The sequence below is a fragment of the Babylonia areolata genome, chromosome 21, assembly GCF_041734735.1.
Source record: "Babylonia areolata isolate BAREFJ2019XMU chromosome 21, ASM4173473v1, whole genome shotgun sequence".
NCBI classification, from domain to species: domain Eukaryota; kingdom Metazoa; phylum Mollusca; class Gastropoda; order Neogastropoda; family Buccinidae; genus Babylonia; species Babylonia areolata.
The window spans coordinates 57,875,841-57,900,840 of record NC_134896.1 but is presented as its reverse complement, the minus strand read 5'-3'; the positions used below and the strand labels follow the sequence as shown (position 1 = coordinate 57,900,840).

The following is a 25,000-nucleotide window of genomic DNA, read 5'->3' as shown; positions in this document are numbered from 1 at the left end:
GCTTGGCAAAATTCTGCTGAAAAATTCACTTCGATAGGAAAACTAATAAAATTGCAGGCGGAAAAAAAGAAAAAAAAAGGTGGCGCTGTCAGTGTAGCGACGCGCTCTCCCTGGGGAGAGCAGCCCGAATTTCACACAGAGAAATTTGCTGTGCCAAAAAGAGTAATACAAATACAAACACAAATTAAGCTACTCGGTCTCGAATGGTACGGACACGTCACAAGAACAGACGGGGGGCACCTCAAACACCATTCTGCAGGGCACCGTCCATACCAGGCTGTGCGGAAGAGAGGCCAAAGAAAATGTGCCTGAATTTTCACAGAGAGCTGCGAGAGACAGGACAGGAACCGATGGAAAGAACTGGTCTGGAATTCCATCTGCGGGGCTCAGACCACCCTGCTCTGGGTCATATGGAACAGGTGAAGGTGAAGGCTACTTATTCAGCAGACCTGCTAGTGCCTAAACCCCCTTCGTGTGTATACGCACGCAGAAGATCAAAATACGCACGTTAAAGATCCTGTAATCCATGTCAGCGTTCGGTGGGTTATGGACACCAGAATATACCCAGCATGCACACCCCCGAAAACGAAGTATGGCTGCCTTCATGGCGGGGTAAAGACGGTCCTACACGCAAAAGCCCACTCGTGTACATACGAGTGAACGTGGGAGCTGCAGCCCACGAACGAAGAAGAAGAGGAAGAAGATTAACCCTGTGTATCCCGGCTGGAGCACATAAGGCGCCTGCCAACAAGTCTTCTCCAGCAGTCCTGTTCAGACCTCCTAGGAAACGCAACGAAACGAAGCGGAATCTTATTTCACCAGGGTAATGATTTTAGCAAAACCTATGCTTTTTTCCACCAGCTCTAGAGAAAAACGAGGGATGTGGGGGGTAGGGCTACATCAAAGAACACATGAACACTGAACTGTTAACGAGAGAGCGAGGCAGCTGATTTCAGTTCCTTCCTGCATGGTCTTGCCTACTGAACTGTTTTCATTTTCCTCTTCCACACAGTTCTCCATTTTAAAAATCAAATTCAAGAAGAATAATTGTGCATTGACAAAAATCATGGTTTATCTATTAACAAAACAACAAACAACCCCCCCTCCCTCCACAAAAAAAAAAAAAAAAAAAAATCAAAACAGCAACAACAAATCACAACAAATACTAACTTTCATGCAAAGATAACCAAAATTAAAAATGTTTATAAACTGGGGTCTCTTTTTTTCTCCTTTTAAAAATTTTTTTTTAAAGACAATAAAAGACATGTACGAGTATTTCTGTACAAATTGGGACATTTCACTGCTGTGCTTTCACGGAATGCATGGTTCTTTTAAAAAAAAAAAAAACATAAAAAAAAGAAAAGAAAGATAAAAATGTGCGTGCGCTTTTGTCAATTATGTGGTGGTTTTTGTTGTTGTTGTTGATGTTGGTGGTGTGTGTCTGTGTGTGTGTGTGTGTGTGTCTCTGTGTGTGTGTGTGTGTGTGTGTGTGACGGGTGGGTTACAGCCAAGCAACTGGTCTCACGGCCATCATCACACACAGACATAACGAAGGGAACGTTTATGACTGGATCGCAAACAACATTCAGAACAAAAGAACTTCAACTTGAATCAGACGTTTGAGGCCTGTGAAGGCCTAAAATTTCCTTGTATACCTTTGTTCAATGCCCAATAATAACACACAAACAGTGCACGACGAATTTCACTGACTCAAAAAACAGTCAAACCAACCATACCGTCAGCTACTATGGTTAAGTGTCACCACAGCATCCTAAATTCAGCTCAGGAATTGAGGAGGATGCTAAAGCGGGATTTATTTCGTCCCACGTTACAATCCTATAAACTCAGCTGAGGAATTGAGCAGGATGCTAAAGCGGGATTCATTCCGTCCCACGTTACAATCCTATAAATTCAGCTCAGGAATTGAGCAGGATGCTAAAGCGGGATTCATTCCGTCCCACGTTACAATCCTATAAACTCAGCTGAGGAATTGAGCAGGATGCTAAGCGGGGTTCATTCCGTCCCACGTTACAATCCTATAAACTCAGCTGAGGAATTGAGCAGGATGCTAAGCGGGGTTCATTCCGTCCCACGTTACAATCCTATAAATTCAGCTCAGGAATTGAGCAGGATGCTAAAGCGAGGTTCATTCCGTCCCACGTTACAATCCTATAAATTCAGCTCAGGAATTGAGCAGGATGCTAAAGCGGGATTCATTCCGTCCCACGTTACAATCCTATAAATTCAGCTCAGGAATTGAGCAGGATGCTAAGCGGGGTTCATTCCGTCCCACGTTACAATCCTATAAACTCAGCTCAGGAATTGAGCAGGATGCTAAGCGGGGTTCATTCCGTCCCACGTTACAATCCTATAAATTCAGCTCAGGAATTGAGCAGGATGCTAAGCGGGGTTCATTCCGTCCCACGTTACAATCCTATAAATTCAGCTCCAACGCAGTGTCAAGTCTCACTACTATACAGTTATCAACTGGAACACTGACCAGCCATCGCTGTCCGGAGAATTGACGTCTGCACCAAACTGAATGAGGAACTTGACGATCTCGTAGTGGCCGGCACAGATGGCGTTGTGCAGAGCTGTGATGCCTTCATCGTTGGGAGTGCTCACGTCCGCCACCTGCACACACACACACACACACACACACACACACACACACACACACACGCCCATCCACAAATTACGATCAACAATGAAAGAAAAATTCGAACGACGGGAAGTCAGTCAGCCGTGGTGATGTTAACTGTATGAAAGAAAGCAATAGAAACGTGTTGTTGTTTTTAACAGGAATCCAGCCAGCCGTGTTGCTGTAAATTGTGACTCATTCTATGTGGAAAGCTTCCATGCAACTGACCACGTGTGTGTGTGTGTGTGAACAGTCACAAAAAAGGGGGCACTGCTACAAACATAATAATGTACGTGGTCGGTCCCTCCATCCTAGTCTCCATACAAGGAAGAATCAAAGCGTGCATGTGAATGCATACGTTTCTGCATTTTGTACACACATGGTGCAAAGTTCACAAGGTTGTTTCAGAGTATAGTTTCTTCTGCGAAGGATTTTTTTTCTTATTTTGAATAAACGGCAGAATAATTTACCCGCACCCCTCTACGTTGTAACGGAGATGCTGATCAGTAGCAGAAAAGAAGAAATAATCATTCTCAAAACAGCGCTATGCTTCAGACACAGCGTGGAATAATACATAAATCTGGTCATTAATTTTTCGCGGCACTTTGTGGTGTCTTTATTTTATCGTAGTCTACACAGTATATATATATATCGTAGGTCTACACAGTATATATATATCCGTCATTGTGCACTTCGTGGTGTGTTTGTATTACACTGTGTTGTATTGCATTGTACTGTATTGTATTGTATTGTATTGTACTGTCCAATTAAGTACACTTTGTGGTAGTTTGCACTGCATTATAGGATTGTCCGTTGAGAAACCGTCACTGTTCACTTCGTTGCGTTTGTACTGTATTGTCCAAGAGAGAGAGATGAGAGAGAGACAGGGAGACAGAGAGAGACAGGGAGACAGAGGGAGAGAGACAGAGAGAGAGAGACAGAGAGAGAGACAGGGAGACAGAGAGAGAGATACAGAGACAGAGAGAGAGACAGGGAGACAGAGAGAGAGACAGAGAGAGAGAGACAGAGAGATACAGAGAGAGAGAGAGACAGACAGAGAAAGAGACAGGGAGACAGAGAGAGACAGAGAGAGAGAGACAGAGAGACAGGGAGACACAGAGAGAGACAGAGAGAGGGAGACAGAGAGAGAGAGAGACAGAGAGAGCATTCAGTTGGACAAGAGGCAGAACAAAATGTAAAAAGCAGAGGAAGAAGAAGGAGAAAAAAAAAGAAGAGAAGTTGTAGTTGCAGCAAGAGAGGAAGCAGCAGCAGTAGTATCAGTAGCAGAAGAAGAAGAAGATGATGATGATGAAGATGATGATGATGACGATGATGATGACGATGATGATGACGACGACGATGATAATGACGATGATGATGACGATGATGATGACGATGATGATGAAAAATCCACTTCGAAAAACAAATAAAACTGCCCGCAGAAAAAATAAAATAAAATAAAAAGGGTGGCACTCTCAGTATTGCGACGCGCTCACCTTGGGGAGAGCAGCCCGAATTTCACACAGAGAAATGTGTTGTGCCCCCCCCCCACCCCCGCTAAAAAAACAACAACAACAACAACAAAAACAACTGAAATACCAGACAACATTAAAGACGCCGCCAAACTCAGCTTTCTCCCCCAGCCCCATCACTGACCTCCTTCGCTGTCCTCGTCACCAGGTCCAGCTCTCCTTCCAAGGAGGCGTCCAGGAGCAGAGCCAGTGGATCGAAGCTGACCCGGTGACCCGAGGAGGAGGGTTTCCTTCCGCGACTGTCGCCTTTCACTTTCAGAATGGTCTTCTTCTTCTTCTTCTGCTGCTGCTGCTGCTGCTGTTCAGCCCCCTTGCCCCCGTCCGTTCCACCACTGTTCTCCTGGCTCAGTGTGCTGCCATTACCACGACCACCACTGTTCTGGCTCAGTGTGCTGCCATTACCACGACCACCACTGTTCTCCTGGCTCAGTGTGCTGCCATTACCACGACCACCACTGTTCTGGCTCAGTGTGCTGCCATTACCACGAACACCACTGTTCTGGCTCAGTGTGCTGCCATTACCACGACCACCACTGTTCTGGCTCAGTGTGCTGCCATTACCACGACCACCAACACTACCACTGCGGCTGTCTGGCTTCTGAGGCACTTTTGAGTTGGAGGATTTGGATTCTTCGTTTGCTGCCGAACTATTTGTTGTTGCGCTGTTGCTGATGTTGAAGTTCTCCCCTGGTGGTGCTGGTTGCGGCTGCTGTTGCTGGGGGGCCTTAGCTCCTCCTCTGTGGTGGAAGAAAGGCTTACCGGCCGCGTCCTCGTTGTCGCTGTCCGAGTGACGGCGACGGATGTGCTTGGGCGTGTTGGCCTTGAAGCTGCCCTTGTCCGAGGCGATGTCCGGGTAGCTGGGGGCGCCCACCAGCCCGAACTGGGTCATGCCCCCGCCCTGCTGTCCGTCATCGCCGTCCACAGCCACCGCCACGTTGTTCAGCTGCTCCGTGGATCCAGACGCCGCGGAGTCTGGCTGGTGGTGTTGGTGGTGGGGGGTCTGGGCGTGGCTGAAGGCCGTGCGGAGCTCCCCAGCCAGGGTCCTCCGATTCCCGTGGGGGCCTGCCTTGTGGCTGCTGGAAGGGGCCTGCTGGGTCTGATGAACCTGGTTGTTGTTGCTGCCGCCCTGGTGAGGGTCCACAGCACTGTAGAGCTGTTTGTTCAGCTGCTGGTAGCGCTCCAGCGCAGAGCTGCCCAGACGGCCCATGTAGGTGTTAGCGATGACGTTCTTGGAGGCGTACCTGGTTGGGATCAGGGAGGATAGGAGGAGGATGAGAAGGAAAACATTGAGAAAAAACAACAACTGTTTATGAGAAGGAAAAAAAAAGGAGATTCATCAAAACTGGCAGTTGGGGGAGAAACGTGTGTACGTTGTGTGTGTGTTGTGTGTTTGGTGGTGGTGGTGGTGGTGGTGGTGTGTGTGTGTGTTGTGTGAGTGTGTGTGGTGGTGGTGGTGGTGGTGGTTGTGTGTGCGTTGTGTGCGTGTGTGTATTGGGTGTGGTGGTGGTGGTGTTTGTGTGTGCGTTGTGTGTGTGTATGGGGTGGTGGTGGTTGGGTGGGTGGGTGGGTGGCTGGGTGGTGGTGGTGGTGGTGGTGGTGGTGGTGTGTGTGTGTGTGTGTGTGTGTGTGTGTGTGTGTGTGTGTGTGTGTGTGTGTGTGTAAGCGCTTACTTGCTTACTTCGGTGGGTTATGGAAACAAGAACATATCCAGCATGCACACCCCCGAAAACGGACTGCGGCTGCCTATATGGCGGGGTAAATATAAAAAGGTCATACACGTGAAATGTTACGTCTGATTGAGTGTGTGTGTGTGTGTTTGTTTGTGTGTGTGTGTGTGTGTGTGTGTGTGTGTGTGTGTGTGTGTGTGTGTGTGTGTGTGTGTGTGTGTGTGTGTGTGTGTGTGTGTGTGTGTGTGTGTGTGTGTGTATGCGTGCCTGAAATCTAATTGAATGACGCAGGAAAAAAAAAATTCAAACGAATGATGAGCGCCCAAAAGGCAGCCGTCAGTCGGCTCTACCCAGGTAGGCAGCCTGTTGTGCAAATTAATAAACCCAAGTTTGTAAAGCGCTTAGAGCTTGGTCTCCAACCGAGGATAGGTGCTATGTACGTATCCACATCAAATCAAATCAAACTTGCTGAAGGTTTTCTTTTTAAAAAAAATTTAAAATATATTTTTAAACTGTTTACAAGACTTCTTGTCCTTTATGTGTATCTACAATCAGAGAACCTTAATAATGGATCCAAGACATGACAAGACAAGAGCAGACAACACTGTCTATAACAGGAAAATCCGTGGGGTGGTACCTGGAAATGGTACATATTTCAGGTAACTAAATACAAATATTAAGGTAATGTGCTCCGGTTTTTTTCTTTTCATTTCAACAATGGCAACACCAACTGTCTGTCCGAACCAGTCAACTAGTCTGCAGCACACAGACCCGAAAAAAAACAACAACAAAAACAAACCAACAACACTACCGCCCTTTTTTTTGTTGTTGTTGTTGAGCCGTCATAGAAACCATTTGTTAAAGCCATATCATAACAGATTTCGAACGCTTTGAAGTTATCGCAACTGTTTATGACAAAAAATAAACCATCTTTATTGAAACTGTCAAAGTCTATAAAAATCATCATGCAACATTTTTTGAAATATTACCATTCCACTCGGCTAAATTTCTGTACACTCTGGGTTGATCATTGTTTGTGCAATATGTGTTGTGTGAAATCAGATGCTTTGTGTACAGATAATACTCCAAACACAGCATCATTTCCTTCACTGAATTACAAGTCCGTCATGTACAGTGTAACATTGCTACGAACATTGTCGCTATGTATTCTTGCCCTCTAACGATGTTGCTTTGTTTTTTCCATGTGCCCCCATAGGGACATTTAGGAATACATCTTGAATCTGGATTCTTCAATCTCACCTGTACGTGGGAGCTGGTCGTTGGTTCAGGTGCATGACCGACCCCCCTGTCTTCCCACTTCCTCCTCCCTGGGGCGCGGGCGTCGCCTGTGACCCAACCTGGGGGGTGGAGGCACTGCTGGACTCGTTCCCCCTGGAGGAATCAGGGTCCTCCGAGCTCCCTGTCCCGGCACCGACCACCCCCTGCTGACCGCTGCTGCTGCTCTGATCTGTGGACGAAACCGAAGAGGCACTTTGCGGCACTCGAGGAGGGGGCGGTGGCTGTGGCTCATGAGCGCCGTTGTCCACAGAAGACCCCCCTGACTGTTCCGAGCTGTCCTGCTGAGGTCCTCCCCCACCCCCACCCCCAGCGTGTGTGTGACTGGCGGCGGGCGGGTTCTGGGAAGGGGTGGCCAGAGGGTGCACGAACACGCCGGATCCTTGCTTCACCAAGGGCCCGGAACCCTCGCTGGAGGCCGGGGAGCTCTGGCCGCTCCCCGCCTGCCTCTCCTCGTCGAAGATGCTGATCTGGGGGTGGTGGGGCGGCTGCTGGTGGTGGTGGTGAAGCGGCGCGGGTTTGGTCGGCGGGGCTTCCTCCTCCTCGTCTTCCTCTTTCTTGGGGTCTGGCGGCCATTTGGGCAGGCCTGATTTCCCGAAAGTGTTCACGAAAGGCCGGGGGCCTTTGGGCAGTTTGCTGACGTGCTGCTGCTGCTGCTGCTGCTGAGGATGAGATGCGGTGCTGGCACCTGAAGAGTTCTGCTTAGAGGGATCTGAGGAGGCCGGACCTTTACTGTTTCCTACCACAGCCGCCGCCTGGCCGCTTGTTGATGTTGTTGTAGTTGTGGTTCGGCTGGCGGGGGAACTGCCCTGACCGCCGCGATGGGCGCTGAAGTGAGAAGAGATGAGGACAGGGATCTTGTACTCCACAGCCTTGACACCACCACCACCACCACCCACCACGCCGCCCTTCACACCACTCTTATTCTCACTATTACTGTTATTGTTACTGTTGTTATTGTTATTGTTCACTTCTTCAATCACAGTTTTCCCACTCCACGGCTGAAGCTTGTTGGACCCTTCGTCCCCACCCACCCCACCACCACCCCCACCCCCGGGGACAAACTTGGTGTTGGGCGGCAGCGTCTGGTACTTGGGGTCCTGCTTCAGGAACCCGCCGCCCCCCGGGCCCGTCCTGGAGTACAGGTCGTCCTTCACCACGTCGTCGGGGGCGTACTGGATGTAGGGCTCCACGGCCGCCACGTTGGGCCTGGGTCTGCTCCGGCCCTGGGCGGATGAAGGGTCGGAGGACCCCGCACTCTGCTCCTTGGCCTTGCTGTCAGGCTGTGGATGCTGCTGCTGCTGCTGCTCTTGGGCCCGGCGCTTCTTCAGTCGCTGCTGCAGCTCGTGGATTCGCTCGTCCATGCGGGACGATTCCTCCTTGCGTTGTTGCAGGAGCTGCCTCTTGGTGGACAGCTGCTGGCCCTTCTGCTCGTTCACCTTGTTTCGGTGCTGTGGGGGACAAGACAGGAAGCGGAAATCGGAATGATTTATCCAAGCACGCACACCTCCACCCCAAAAACAAACGAAGTATGGCTGCCTACATGGCGGGGTTAAAAAAAGACAACAACAAACAGTCATACAAAAAGCCCACTCGTGTACATACAAGACAAAGACAAGACAAGACAAAATCTAAATCTTATTACATACGAGTGAACGTGGGAGTTGCAGCCCACGAACAAAGATGAAGAAGGAGGAATGATTTACCCGCCAGTATGCACACGACCCCGAACAGTATAAACGGTCACAAACGTAAAAAACCCACTCGTGTACATACACGAGTGAACGTGGGAGTTGCAGCCCCCGAACAAAGAAGGGGGAATGATTTAACAAGCATGCACACCCCGCGAAAACGGAGTATGGCTGCCTACTTGGCGGGAGTAAAACAGAAAGAAAACACGGTCATACACGTAAAAGCCCACTCGTGTACATACAAGTGAACGTGAGAGTTGCAGCCCACGAACATGATGTAGAAGGAATGATTTACCCACAGCATGCACACCCCCGAAAGGAGGAGTTTGTATTATACTCCATGTTTGGTGTTAAATATACTTACCATGTCAAACTGATGCAAACTAGGCCTATTGGTTTGCTCTGCTTGGCCAAATTTCGCGCGGCTAACAGTGAAAAGATGGGCCCACCCGCTCTCAGCCAATCAAACGCCTCTAAAAACTATAAGCGCTTAATCATTCCGTGGCCATGAACAAAAATGCCCCATGAGAACCACGGCGGAGACGCGGGGACGGACGGGCGGGCATTCGAGTTTGACATGGTAAGTATATTTAACACCAAACATGGAGTATAATACAAACTCCTCCTTTTGGTGTCATATACTGTACCATGTCAAACTGATGCAGAATTTAAAGCAAATGGAGGAGGGCAACGCCTACTGGTTCATATGGGGAGCCCTTGTAACTGAGACGGCAGTGTTAGCCGCGACAAAGGAAATCCCCTTGGAACCGTCAGCCCTGGTCATATGGAAATTCCTGAGGTAGAAGTTGATGAAGGGATTCTCAGACCGCCAGAAGGCTGCCTCCAAGACATGCTGCAGTGGTACCGAGTGCTGGAAAGCAGCCGAAGTAGCTATGGCCCGCACTTCGTGTGCTCTGGGATGAAGACAGCTGAGATCCCTGTGTGCATGAGAGTAGGCTCTACGAACGACTTGGGAAACCTGGCGGGAAATGGTGCCTGCAGCGATGTCTTTCTTGTAATTCTCATTGAGGGAGATGAGCAGACACCTCTGAGAAGAACGCCTATGGCGAGACCTATCCCAATAATATTTGAGACACCGAACAGGACAGGTGCCTATCCTCATCTTGGGCAAGAATATCAGACAAAGGTCTGACTCTCAAAGAGGGGGAAGGAACCTCAGGGTCTTGGTTCTTAGCCAGAAACTCTGGAAGGAAACGAATAGTGATGGAACCATCTCTGTGGAAGGCCAGATCTTGTGGCATTCCACTAAGCCCATGCAGCTCACTTCTATGACTGCCTGTGGCCAGCCACAGAAGGAAAGTGGTCTTGAGGGTGAGGATGTCAAAAGGAATAGTCCCCAATGGTAGGAAGGGCTGTTTTCGAATGAAATCCAGCACCAGGAACAAGTCCCAGAGGGGCACTCTTCTGGGATCTCTAGCTTCCTTCAGAGGGGCACCCCTAGCCACCTCTCTGAGCAGGCAATCCGCTTCCAAGGCGGAACCACCTAGCTGTTTGCAATGTGGTACAGAAGGCAGACCTGTACCCTCGCCCAGAACTAGCAGACAGGATGAACCGAGGAGCAGAGAGCCAGAAAGTTGGCCAGCTGCATGCTCGTAAGGTTCGTAGGGGTAATGCCCTGAGCTGTACACCACCGCAACCATTTCTTCCAGCGAAAGTCATACAAAGTCTCCGTTCCCTGCCTCCTTGCTCTGGTGACTATGGAGAGGAGGTCAGAGGAGGCACACCCCTGGGTCAGCACAGCCGACACAGAGGCCGACCGAGGGGTCGAGGACTTCAATGGTGATGCTGACAGTTCCGACCGCACAGCAGCCATGCGTGCTGGTGGAGCAGTTGAGGATTGGAATGAAACAGAAAGAAAACACGGTCATACACGTAAAAGCCCACTCGTGTACATACAAGTGAACGTGAGAGTTGCAGCCCACGAACATGATGTAGAAGGAATGATTTACCCACAGCATGCACACCCCCGAAATCGGAGTATGGCTGCCTACATGGCGAGGTGAAAAAAACAGTCATACACGTGCAAAGACCAATGTGTACATAGTTACGAGTAAACGTGGGAGTTGCATCTCTCTCTCTCTCTGTCTCTCTCTGTCTGTCTGTCTCTCTCTCTCTCTCTCTCTCACTGTCTCTCTCTGTCTCTCTCTCTCTCTCTCTGTCTCTCTCACACACACAGTCCACAACAAAAGATACCAGACCCCATCCTTATTTCTTTCCCTCGAGATGAGTTGACGTGGCGGCACTGGGTTTGTTTAGCGCTAAGAATTCTCTTTGGTCTTGTGGAAGTGGGCGCAAGACTTAGGAGGAAAATGTTTTCAAGCCTAGCAAACATAGTGCTACTAAAATCGCTCGTGCAAACCAACTCTGGAGAAGGAAGAATATAGTCCAGTGTGTTTAGTGGCAGACAAGAGAGAGAGAGAGAGAGAGAGGGGGGGTGAAAGAGAGGGCAGAAAGAAGCAGTTAGGAAGAGAGAGCGGCAGACACTGACATGAGGATAATGATTGGCAGACGGTGGTGGGAGGGGAGAGAGACAGGAAAATGACAGAGTAAGAGAGTGGGAGAAAGACAGAGATAGAGAGACATAGAGAGAGAGAATGAGAGACACAGAGAGAGAAAGAATGAGAGACATAGAGACAGACACAGAGAGAGAAAGAATGAGAGACAGAGAGACAGACACAGAGAGAGAAAGAATGAGAGACAGAGAGACAGACACAGAGAGACAGAGGAGACAGCCAGACAGATAACATGTCTAAGTTAGCAAACGTCACGTTACTGAATGCGAGACAAACACAAAGATACAAACATACATAATGAAGATGCACGAAGATAATTATTATATCAGTAACAACATCAACAACAATGACAACAACAACAACGTTACCAATGTAGACAGTAGGTCTTCATACCAGTCAACGTGCTGTCTGATACCAAACGAAAATACATAGCAAACAAAAATGAATAATTTCAAAAAGTATCTCACCACCAGCTCTTGCTTCAGCCTCTCCAGTTCCAAGTTCAAGGACACCCCTCCAGGCTCGCCCCCCGGCGGGGAGAGGTGGTGTCCGCCCTTGACCTTGACCTCCCGCAGGTCCTGCAGCTGCTTCATGAGGGTGTCCACCCGGCTGACGGCAAGGGCCAGCTCCTTCTCCTTCTCGTTGAACAGGGCCCGCACGGCGTCCAGCTCAGAGTCTGGGGACAGGGGTGGAGGAAGAGATGCAATGATGTTATTGTCTGGGGAGAGGGGTGGAGGAAGAGGTGCAGTGATGTTATTGTCTGGGGAGAGGGGTGGAGGAAGAGGTGCAGTGATGTTATTGTCTGGGGAGAGGGGTGGAGGAAGAGATGCAGTGAGGTTATTGTCTGGGGAGAGGGGTGGAGGGAGAGATGCAGTGAGGTTATTGTCTGGGGAGAGGAGAGGGGTGGAGGAAGAGATGCAGTGATGTTATTGTCTGGGGAGAGGAGAGGGGTGGAGGAAGAGATGCAGTGATGTTATTGTCTGGGGAGAGGGGTGGAGGAAGAGGTGCAGTGATGTTATTGTCTGGGGAGAGGGGTGGAGGAAGAGATGCAGTGAGGTTATTGTCTGGGGAGAGGAGAGGGGTGGAGGAAGAGATGCAGTGATGTTATTGTCTGGGGAGAGGGGTGGAGGAAGAGATGCAGTGATGTTATTGTCTGGGGAGAGGGGTGGAGGAAGAGATGCAGTGATGTTATTGTCTGGGGACAGGGGTGGAGGAAGAGATGCAGTGATGTTATTGTCTGGGGAGAGGAGTGGAGGAAGAGATGCAGTGATGTTATTGTCTGGGGAGAGGGGTGGAGGAAGAGATGCAGTGAGGTTATTGTCTGGGGAGAGGAGAGGGGTGGAGGAAGAGATGCAGTGATGTTATTGTCTGGGGAGAGGAGAGGGGTGGAGGGAGAGATGCAGTGATGTTATTGTCTGGGGAGAGGAGAGGGGTGGAGGGAGAGATGCAGTGATGTTATTGTCTGGGGAGAGGGGTGGAGGAAGAGATGCAGTGAGGTTATTGTCTGGGGAGAGGGGTAGGGTGGAGGAAGAGATGCAGTGATGTTATTGTCTGGGGAGAGGGGTGGAGGGAGAGATGCAATGATGTTATTGTCTGGGGAGAGGGGTGGAGGGAGAGATGCAGTGATGTTATTGTCTGGGGAGAGGGGTGGAGGAAGAGATGCAGTGATGTTATTGTCTGGGGAGAGGGGTGGAGGGAGAGATGCAGTGAGGTTATTGTCTGGGGAGAGGAGAGGGGTGGAGGGAGAGATGCAGTGATGTTATTGTCTGGGGAGAGGAGAGGGGTGGAGGGAGAGATGCAGTGATGTTATTGTCTGGGGAGAGGAGAGGGGTGGAGGAAGAGGTGCAGTGATGTTATTGTCTGGGGAGAGGGGTGGAGGGAGAGATGCAGTGATGTTATTGTCTGGGGAGAGGAGAGGGGTGGAGGAAGAGGTGCAGTGATGTTATTGTCTGGGGAGAGGAGAGGGGTGGAGGGAGAGATGCAGTGATGTTATTGTCTGGGGAGAGGGGTGGAGGAAGAGATGCAGTGATGTTATTGTCTGGGGAGAGGGGTGGAGGAAGGGATGCAGTGATGTTATTGTCTGGGGAGAGGGGTGGAGGAAGAGATGCAGTGATGTTATTGTCTGGGGAGAGGAGAGGGGTGGAGGGAGAGATGCAGTGATGTTATTGTCTGGGGAGAGGGGTGGAGGAAGAGATGCAGTGATGTTATTGTCTGGGGAGAGGAGAGGGGTGGAGGGAGAGATGCAGTGATGTTATTGTCTGGGGAGAGGGGTGGAGGAAGAGATGCAGTGATGTTATTGTCTGGGGAGAGGAGAGGGGTGGAGGGAGAGATGCAGTGATGTTATTGTCTGGGGAGAGGGGTGGAGGAAGAGATGCAGTGATGTTATTGTCTGGGGAGAGGGGTGGAGGAAGAGATGCAGTGATGTTATTGTCTGGGGAGAGGGGTGGAGGAAGGGATGCAGTGATGTTATTGTCTGGGGAGAGGGGTGGAGGAAGAGATGCAGTGATGTTATTGTCTGGGGAGAGGAGAGGGGTGGAGGGAGAGATGCAGTGATGTTATTGTCTGGGGAGAGGGGTGGAGGAAGAGATGCAGTGATGTTATTGTCTGGGGAGAGGAGAGGGGTGGAGGGAGAGATGCAGTGATGTTATTGTCTGGGGAGAGGGGTGGAGGAAGAGATGCAGTGATGTTATTGTCTGGGGAGAAGGGTGGAGGGAGAGATGCAGTGATGTTATTGTCTGGGGAGAGAGGTGGAGGGAGAGATGCAGTGATGTTATTGTCTGGGGAGAGGAGAGGGGTGGAGGAAGAGATGCAGTGATGTTATTGTCTGGGGAGAGGGGTGGAGGGAGAGATGCAGTGAGGTTATTGTCTGGGGAGAGGGGTGGAGGGAGAGATGCAGTGAGGTTATTGTCTGGGGAGAGGAGTGGAGGAAGAGATGCAGTGATGTTATTGTCTGGGGAGAGGAGTGGAGGAAGAGATGCAGTGATGTTATTGTCTGGGGAGAGGGGTGGAGGGAGAGATGCAGTGAGGTTATTGTCTGGGGAGAGGAGTGGAGGAAGAGATGCAGTGATGTTATTGTCTGGGGAGAGAGGTGGAGGGAGAGATGCAGTGATGTTATTGTCTGGGGAGAGGAGTGGAGGAAGAGATGCAGTGATGTTATTGTCTGGGGAGAGGAGAGGGGTGGAGGAAGAGATGCAGTGATGTTATTGTCTGGGGAGAGGGGTGGTGGAAGAGATGCAGTGATGTTATTTGTTTTGTTTTGTTTTTTTATCACAACAGATTTCTCTGTGAAATTCGGGCTGCTTTCCCAGGGAGAGCGCGTCGCTACACTAAAGTGCCACCCATTTTTAGTGTATTTTTTTCGTGCGTGCAGTTTTATTTGTTTTTCCTATCGACGTTGATTTTTCTACCTAATTTTACCAGGAACAACCCTTTTGTTGCTATGGGTTATTTTACGTGCGCTAAGTGCATGCTGCACACGGGACCTCGGTTTGTCGTCTCGTCCGAATGACTAGCGTCCATACCACCACTCAAGGTCTAGTGGAGGGGGAAGAGAAAATATCGGCGGCTGAGCCGTGATTCGAACCAGCGCGCTCAGATTCGATTCCTAGGCGAACGCGTTACCTCTAGGCCATCACTCCACTTTGCATGTGTATGTATATATCATGTGTATCATATATGTATATCATTGACAAGGCCGGTCATACCAGCCCTCGGCTTATATCATAGATTTACATAAGCTTAATTTGGACCAACAGCAAAGATGTAATGTATGTGTATGACAGTCACTCGTGTCCGACTATGACCAGCAGAACAGCAGAGGAGGTAAAACTGCTGTCCCGACTACCTGGGCTAGAATCTGATTATCGTGGAGAGTGTCTTGCCCAGGTTACATCCCCACTCTCTCGGCCAAGAGGTGGTGGTTGTTTTTAGGACAGTCGGCGTTGGGCATGGTTCCCAAAGGCCATCTAGTCCCCCCAAAGGCTGCAGCACTGAGAGCCAGTGCAATTTTGCCTCCTCGTTAGAGAATCATAGTCATTCACAAAAGACTAAGCTGTAAATGATTTCCCATTGTAGTGGAGAAGCCATTGGTAATACAGCTGTCACATTGCTGTTGGCCAAACTGTAAACTGATGTCAGTCTGTGAAAAAATGAGTGTCGGGCCTATGTATGTGTATGTATTATGTATATTATGTATATCATTGACATCAGCTTCCAACATACAGCTGGAGCCAACAACGAAACTTGAGCTGCATCACATGTCAGTGGTTTCTCCACTGAAATGGGGATTCCTTTACAGCAACAGTCTTTTTGTGGACCATGACTTTCTAACAAGGAGGCAAGATTGCACTGCCTCACACCACCACCACCACCACCACCACTCCCACCACCACCACCACTCCACTCGTCGTATTGATTTTAGTATTTTCCGAAAAAGACCACTTGGACGAATGAACATAGTGAAAGCCCTGCACACTGAGAGTAAAACACACAAGCTTTTATGTACTGAGTATAATTTCAAAATGTAATGTTTAAGATGTGAAAGATCAGTTTAAAGCAATTTAAGTCCCCTAGCATTAATTACAGATTCATATCCCTTTTATACTATCTGCACCAAAACGTTTGCAAAATAAATATAACTTCCATGCTTAGCAAAAGAAGTTCCTGTTTGAACAAAAAATGATAAAAATGACTGCTCTTGTTGTTGTGTCAGAATATCAGATCAAAGTGCCAAGTTTAGAGAATACAAAAAATATAAATATAACAGTAAATGCAGTTTGCATATAAATTGGCTTCTTTTTTAATTTTTTTGTGCCCATCCCAGAGGTGCAATTTGTTTTAAACAAGATGACTGGAAAGAACTGAATTTTTCCTATTTTTATGCCTAATTTGGTGTAAACTGACAAAGTATTTGCAGAGAAAATGTCAATGTTAAAGTTTACCACACACACACACACACACACACACACACACACACACACACACAGACAGACAGACAGACAACCGAACACCGGGTTAAAACATAGACTCACTTTGTTTACACAAGTGAGTCAAAAATGGGTGGCGCTGTAGTGTAGCGACGCGCTCTCCTTAGGGAGAGCAGCCCGAATTTCACAGAGAAATCTGTTGTGATAAAGAGAAATACACACACACACACACACACACACACACACACCCAAACACACACACTCACACACACACAACAACAACAACAAACCACATGTAACAACAACAACAAACCACAAAGCACACGTGACAACAACAACAAACCACAAAGCACACGTGACAACAACAACAAACCACATGTAACAACAACAACAACAAACCACAAAGCACACGTGACAACAACAACAACAAACCACAAAGCACACGTGACAACAACAACAAACCACAAAGCACACGTGACAACAACAACAACAACAAACCACATGTAACAACAACAACAACAAACCACAAAGCACACGTGACAACAACAACAACAACAAACCACATGTAACAACAACAACAACAAACCACAAAGCACACGTGACGACAACAAACCACAAAGCACACGTGACAACAACAACAACAACAAACCACATGTAACAACAACAACAACAAACCACAAAGCACACGTGACAACAACAACAACAAACCACAAAGCACACGTGACAACAACAAACCACAAAGCACACGTGACAACAACAACAACAACAAACCACATGTAACAACAACAACAACAAACCACAAAGCACACGTGACAACAACAACAACAAACCACAAAGCACACGTGACAACAACAACAAAGCACAAAGCACACGTGACAACAACAACAACAACAAACCACATGTAACAACAACAACAACAAACCACAAAGCACACGTGACAACAACAACAACAAACCACAAAGCACACGTGACAACAACAACAACAACCACAAAGCACACGTGACAACAACAACAACAACCACAAAGCACACATGACAACAACAACAACAACCACAAAGCACACGTGACAACAACCACAAAGCACACGTGACAACAACAACAAACCACAAAGCACACGTGACAACAACAACAACCACAAAGCACACGTGACAACAACAACAACCACAAAGCACACGTGACAACAACAACAAAGCACACGTGACAAGCACCAGCACGTACGGAGTGCCCCACTGGCAGACCGGCACTGCTCCACCTGTCCCTTCAGGGCCCGCAGCCTCCTCAGCTTCAACTCCTGGGCCTCCACCTTGTCGCGCGTCCTCTGCAGCCTGGGCGCCGCCTCCGTGGCCAGCTGGCGATGACGGGCTTCTTGCTGCTGCAGCAGCCTCAGCCTGGCCTCTCGGGCCTGCAGGGCCTGGTGATGGGAGTCCACCGCCTGCCGCTGCCGGGCCGCCACCTCCTGAAGCTCCGCCAGGGTCAGCTCCGCCGCGGCGGCTGCCGGCATCTGTGTTGGCACGGAATGGCATGCGTGGGTAAGACATGTGGCGGAGTATAATCTTTCTTTCTCTGTCTGTCTGTCTGTCTGTCTGTCTGTCTGTCTCTCTCTCTCTCTCTCTCTCTCTCTCTCTCTCTCTCTCTCTCTCGTGTGTGTGTGTGTGTGTGTGTGTGTGTGTGTGTGTGTGTGTGTGTGTGTGTGTGTGTGTGTGTGTGTGTGTGTGTGTGTGTGTGTGTGTTGGCCTGGTAGAAAGCGAGAGAATCTGAGCACGCTGGTTCGAATCCCAGTGTCGCCAGTATTTCTCCCCGTCCACTGGACTTAGAGGGGTGGACTGCTGAGAGGGGTGGACTGCTGAGAGGGGTGGACTGCTGAGAGGGGGGGACTGCTGAGACTGCTGAGAGGGGTGGACTGCTGAGAGGGGTGGACTGCTGAGACTGCTGAGAGGGGTGGACTGCTGAGAGGGGGGACTGCTGAGAGGGGGGGACTGCTGAGACTGCTGAGAGGGGTGGACTGCTGAGAGGGGGGGACTGCTGAGACTGCTGAGAGGGGGGGACTGCTGAGAGGGGGGGACTGCTGAGAGGGGTGGACTGCTGAGAGGGGTGGACTGCTGAGAGGGGTGGACTGCTGAGACTGCTGAGAGGGGTGGACTGCTGAGACTGCTGAGAGGGGGGGACTGCTGAGAGGGGGGGACTGCTGAGACTGCTGAGAGGGGTGGACTGCTGAGACTGCTGAGAGGGGGGGGACTGCTGAGAGGGGGGGACTGCTGAGAGGGGGGGACTGCTGAGACTGCTGAGACTGCTGAGAGGGGGGGACTGCTGAGAGGGGGGGACTGCTGAGAGGGGGGGACTGCTGAGACTGCTGAGAGGGGTGGACTGCTGAGACTGCTGAGAGGGGGGGACTGCTGAGAGGGGGGACTGCTGAGAGGGGGGGACTGCTGAGAGGGGGGGACTGCTGAGACTGCTGAGAGGGGTGGACTGCTGAGAGGGGGGGGACTGCTGAGAGGGGTGGACTGCTGAGAGGGGGGGGACTGCTGAGACTGCTGAGAGGGGGGACTGCTGAGAGGGGGTGGACTGCTGAGACTGCTGAGAGGGGGGACTGCTGAGAGGGGGGGACTGCTGAGAGGGGGTGGACTGCTGAGACTGCTGAGAGGGGGGACTGCTGAGAGGGGGGGACTGCTGAGAGGGGTGGACTGCTGAGACTGCTGAGAGGGGGGGACTGCTGAGAGGGGGGGACTGCTGAGAGGGGGGGACTGCTGAGACTGCTGAGAGGGGTGGACTGCTGAGAGGGGGGGACTGCTGAGAGGGGGGGACTGCTGAGAGGGGGGCTGCTGAGAGGGGGGGACTGCTGAGAGGGGGGGACTGCTGAGACTGCTGAGAGGGGGGGGACTGCTGAGAGGGGGGACTGCTGAGAGGGGGGGACTGCTGAGAGGGGTGGACTGCTGAGAGGGGGGGGACTGCTGGACGCCGACTAGCTTTCGGATGAGACGTCACGATAAACCGAGAAAGAAAAAAAAAGAGAGAAAAAAAAGGGGGGTGGGGTGGGGGGAGTGGCGTTCTCAGTGTAGCGACGCGCTCTCCCTGGAGAGAGCAGCCTGAATTTCACACATCAGAAATATTTGCGACAAGAGAGTAATACAATATAATACAATAGATAGACAGACAGATAGATAGACATATAGACAGAGACAGATACACAGACAGACAGAGAGATAGACAGATAGAGAGATAGATAGACAGACATACAGACATACATATAGACAGAGACAGATACACAGACGGACAGAGAGATAGACAGATAGAGAGATAGATAGACAGACATACAGACATACATATAGACAGAGACAGATACACAGACAGACAGAGAGATAGACAGATAGAGAGATAGATAGACAGACATACAGACATACATATAGACAGAGACAGATACACAGACAGACAGAGAGATAGACAGATAGAGAGATAGATAGACAGACATACAGACATACATATAGACAGAGACAGATACACAGACGGACAGATAGAGAGATAGACAGAGAGATAGACAGACAGACAGAAAGATATTTATAAATTATACATACACACATTGTATGGATGGAAGAAACTTCTTGCGGGCTGGTATATATCGTTTCATTTACGATAGATAGACAAATAGACAGACAGATAGATGGATAGATAGATAGACAGATAGATAGATAGATAGATAGACAGACACACAGATAGATAGATATGGATAGATAAATGGACAGACGAACGACAGACACACGACAGATAGAAAGATATGTAGATAGATTTGATAGATAGATAGATCTTAGATAGATAGATAGACAGACAGGGAAAGACAGACAGGGAAAGACAGACAGATAGGGAAAGACAGAAAGACACAGACAGGCAGGGCAGGAGACAATCGAAGAGGAACAAGGCCGCAGTAGAGGGGAACAGAAGACAATGAAAAGAGATAAATTCCCTTGTGTAGGATTCTTCCCCTTGATATTACCTCCCACTACACTCCCCACTCACCCCCCGCCAACACCCTCCCCCCAACCCCTCCCCCACCCCCACCCCTGCCACTCCAACACCACCACCTACACCAGCCTCTACCTGTTCCCATATAACTCGCACATCCCTCCTTCCCACTCCCACCCCCTCTCCATTCTTCTTTCACGAAGAGAAGTACACCAGAGCTCTAGATGTACTGTAAGCATGCTGTCACTGCTTTGGTTTTTTTAAACACTTTTTTCCCTTTCTTTTCTTAACCTCGGGTCTCCAGTTGAAAGAGGGTTATGATTCATGCAGGTAAAATGCTGTCCTTGCCTGTGGCGACACAGGTCACTCGTACAGACACAGACACACACAGACACAGACTAAAACACACACACACACACACACACACACACACATTATTGCCCTTTGAGACATCAAAATCTAAACCGGTGAAGTGGCCCATAACATTTCTAATATGTTTGCGTCTTCTGTACTTTGCACGACGAAGATTTTAGTGCCTTGATATATATGTTTATGTGTGTGTGCGTGTGTGCGTGCGTGCGTGCGCGCGTGCGCTCGAGCGAGAGACAGAGAGCGAGAGAGAGAGAGAAACTGAAACTGAAAAATGTTTTAATGCCATTGACATTACAGTCCTAATGGCATGGGACACATCAGAATAATCGTTTAACACATACAAACCAAATAGCATGAATATAATATATGTATCAAAGTCGCAGCAACAAACCTGCTGCAAGACAACAGAAAACACTTATGTCGAAAACGTCTATACCCACGTTTGACAAACTCACGGCGTGATCAACCAAAAGAATGAAAAAAGAAAAGTAAACCTATACATATTCAGTTAATTTGCACTTTCTCCGTGCATATTCAAAAACGATACAAATGTCGGCTTCTTTGAATCGACCATCCAACCTAAACACTATGACAGTTAAAGCTGTAGTATGATTTTATTTATTTATTTTTTTAATTTCGAGACTGCAATTCTTTTGTTGTGTATGCATTTACAAGTCAGAGCGATTCTTGCTACGAAAGTGCCAAGCAAGGGCGATAAATTTAGCAAGTGACCGAATTATCTTTTCATTATCTGACAAAAGGAGATGGATGATGTCCCTTCCGACTGAAACACTTTCTTTAAAAACTTCACATTTTTTACGGATATCACTGTAGGCGTTACACACAAAAAGAAAATGAATTTCGTCTTCTGTCTGCGCCCCACACATAGGGCATGGGGGTCGAATGGATGTGTCAATGGAGTACCATCTTTTACTGGCATTCAGCCCCAATACCCTTAGCCTGAACCGAGCAAGACTAAGTCTGGCCATTTATTGTTTAGAACTGAAATATATTTTTCCGGAGAGAGAGAGAGAGAGAGAGGGAAGAGTAATCTCGAAAAAAAAACAAAAAAAAAAAACCAAAAAAAAACCAAACAAACAAAAAAACAACAACCGCAAAATGTTTACAGCATTTTGCCATGTCTTTTGAATTATATACAACAATGTATAATTGTCATTCGCTATTTCAGTTATGTCATGGTTCCATCAGCATGTATTTGAATTCTTGAAGTTCAAAAACAGGGTACCCCAAAACTTTACTACACACACATTCAAAACATACACACACACACACACACACACACAGAGTCCATCCCCCTTCCTCACACGCACAGAGTCCCCCCCCCCCCCTTCCTCACACACAGCCCCCCCCCCCCTTCCTCACACACACACAGAGTCCCCCCCCTTCCTCACACACACGCACACAGTCCCCCCCCCCTTCCTCACACACACACACAGTCCCCCCCCCTTCCTCACACACACACACGGTCCCCCCCCTTCCTCACACACACACAGTCCCCCCCACATTCCTCACACACAGCCCCACCCCCCACCCCCGCACCCCGCACACCCCCCTCACACACACACAGTCCCTCCCCCCTTGACCCCCCCACCCCACCCCCACCCCCCCACACACGGGAGCTATCACGTCCACAGCTGTTCCACTGACACAATAGCACACCAGCTAACGATATATATATATATATATATATATATATATATATATCAACACACATGTATACATAATCATGCACGTGTTCGATGATTCCAAACGCCCTGATTATTATGCGTACATTATTCAACGCTATCTCTAATCTGCAAGTTCTTTTCACAGGAAGATGAATGTTTTTGTTCGTTTGTTGTTGTCGTCGTTGTTGTTTGCAACGTTCGCTCACAAACAGTGTCCTACAGTCAATAAAAGAAAATCGATATTGTTCGTCGGTCACTTCAGCAAACAAATGAAGAAAATCAAAAACAGAAAAAATCGATTTCAAAGGAAACTGAACTCACAATTAGTAGCACGTACGTCCAAATAATTGTTTCAAAATGGAGATTTGTTACATTTGCCAATTGGAACGTAACAATGTTGTTGTTGTTTTTTCCAGAGTTTGAACGTCACTTGAATGTCGCGATGTTTTTGAAAAGCTCAGTTAAACATCACGATGTTTACGGTCGACCAGCCATCCGTGGCAGCAAGTGCTCGCGAATCAACCAAGCGACTCGCGGGAACGGTTACAGCTGTTTGTTCGGGTCATCAGTTTTATGGGGCGATCGGCGTCGGGCTAGGAATTAATGGCCTGTCTGTTTGCTGATTAATTTGCTGATAATCTACCAACTCTCCCTACATCACGTGTAAGACTTGTCGACCCTAGTGTTCAGTGTTCTGCACTTGGCTTGTCTGACTCGGGCGTGACCAAACTGAAACTGCTTCAGTGGAGGGCGCAGAGCAACTTTGGTTTGGTTTGGTTTGGTTTGTTTCGCACTGTGTGTGTATGTGTTCTCTTACAGACTTCAAATCCACGTCCACATCCACATCCACATCCACGTCCACATCCACATCCACATCCACGTCCACGTCCACATCCATCCATAAATCTTTGATACGTCAATCTGACAAGGACATGTGCTTTTTTTTTGCTTTTTTTTTTTTTTTTTTATTTGTCTTTCTAATTTTTTTTCCTATAGTGCTGGATTATTACTTAGACATGAATCATTTTAGATGCAAATATCTACCTTCACCCCCCATACTTTACTCCCCCCCCCCTTTTTTTTTATTTATTCCTAATGCGCTTATTATTACTTAAATAAAAATTATTTTAGAAGCAAAAAAAGTACACCTTTCTTCCCCTAATTCTTTCTTTTGGTGTTTTATGTTCAGTTACTTTTATCTATTTTTTTTGTAATATATCATATAAATGCTAAAAAATTATAATAAAACAAAAAAAAAAAACAAAAAAAAACAACCACGTAATAACTGCAGAGCTGTGCTAAACGGGGAAATAGCTCTGACTTTCATCCAACGTCTGACTGGTCCTGTAGACAAACATTCACTTTAATAGTAAAACAAACTTCGCTGCAGACCAAGAAAAAAAGAGTGGCCCTGTACTGTGGCGGCGACACGGCTCTCTCAAGGGAGAACAGTGCCCATTTCACACACAGCATGTTGTGACCAAAACTAATGCCACTTCTTCTTCTACTTCTTCATTTTCTTCCTTCGTGGGCTGTAACTCCCACGTTCACTCGTAGAGTGGGCTTTTACTTTTTCTCAAGGTATTGACCCTCGCAATGCCCTTACACCCCCCACCCCCCACCCCCACCAACCCCCTTCCTCCTCCCTCCCCCACCACTAGCCTCATAACCCCTCCCCTTGGCCCTCCAAAACCCTCCCACAACCCTTTTACCCCCCCCCCCCCCCCCTCTATTCCTGTCTCATTTCTTCCCCCCCCCCCCCCCCCCCCGCCCCCCACTCCACTGCTAAGCTCCTTGCCCTCAACTCTCTCTCTCTATCTCCCTCACACACACACACACACACACACACACACACACACACACACACACGTTTTCGGAAATTTTAAACTTCAGTCCAGTTGGTATCCTCCTTTGATGTATTCTAATTAATGTCGCTATTTATATTTACATTGTTGTAAGTTAATACTTGTTGATATGCATGCATATATTCTCCTTCCTATGACATCTCATCCATTACACACCACAATCTCTTTAGCCTTTAATATCTTATAATGTACTTTTCCTCGACAACATCAGATGAACACTTTCTTACACTGATATTCATATGCATTCCCTTTCCTTTATACACTACTTTTCTCCTTTCCGTCTAATAACACTTATAGTGAATAGACGTTAAACTGAAGAACACACACACACACACACACACACACACACACACACGCACGCACGCACGCACGCACGCACGCACACACACACAGAGTCGTCTGATATCACCAATAATGAAAATACGCTAAACTAAAGAACGAACACACACACACGCACACACGCACGCACACACGCACGCACACACACACGCACACACACACACACACACCCTTTCCCTTATATCAGCAGGGCTTGCCAAAGACAAAGGCAGCGGAGTTGGATAAATACGTGCATTCACTGGTTTTCCGTGTTTCTGCCCCGTTACTTCGGTGTCCCTTTGAGCCTGCCAAAACACTGAGATCGATGCTTCTGAACGTTCTGTTGGTTGGTCAAGCTAATAATTAATGTAAAAGAAAGTTCCTGTAGGCCTTTATATATACATAGGTTGCTATGACGTGGATCCCTCATTAACCGCTTGGAAGCCCTGTTGACCACCACACAACCATCAGTGCACGTACAACCCGCTGCATGAGACTGGCTGGTGGAGCCCTGTTG

The 25,000-nt window shown here is 48.5% G+C and overlaps 1 protein-coding gene across 3 annotated transcripts in view; it reads right to left on the bottom strand.

Moving 5' to 3' along the window:
• LOC143296025 (uncharacterized) overlaps window positions 1-25,000 on the bottom strand; it is a 127,495-nt gene that overhangs the window by 12,602 nt on the left and 89,893 nt on the right. For all 3 annotated transcript variants that reach the window (XM_076607771.1, XM_076607770.1, XM_076607769.1), the window contains 5 exons: window positions 17,505-17,787; window positions 11,829-12,037; window positions 7,101-8,587; window positions 4,298-5,414; window positions 2,501-2,634 (listed from right to left, as the gene is read on the bottom strand). In XM_076607771.1, the coding sequence (XP_076463886.1) occupies window positions 2,501-2,634; window positions 4,298-5,414; window positions 7,101-8,587; window positions 11,829-12,037; window positions 17,505-17,787 (3,230 nt within the window). The remainder of the gene's footprint in view (window positions 1-2,500; window positions 2,635-4,297; window positions 5,415-7,100; window positions 8,588-11,828; window positions 12,038-17,504; window positions 17,788-25,000) is intronic.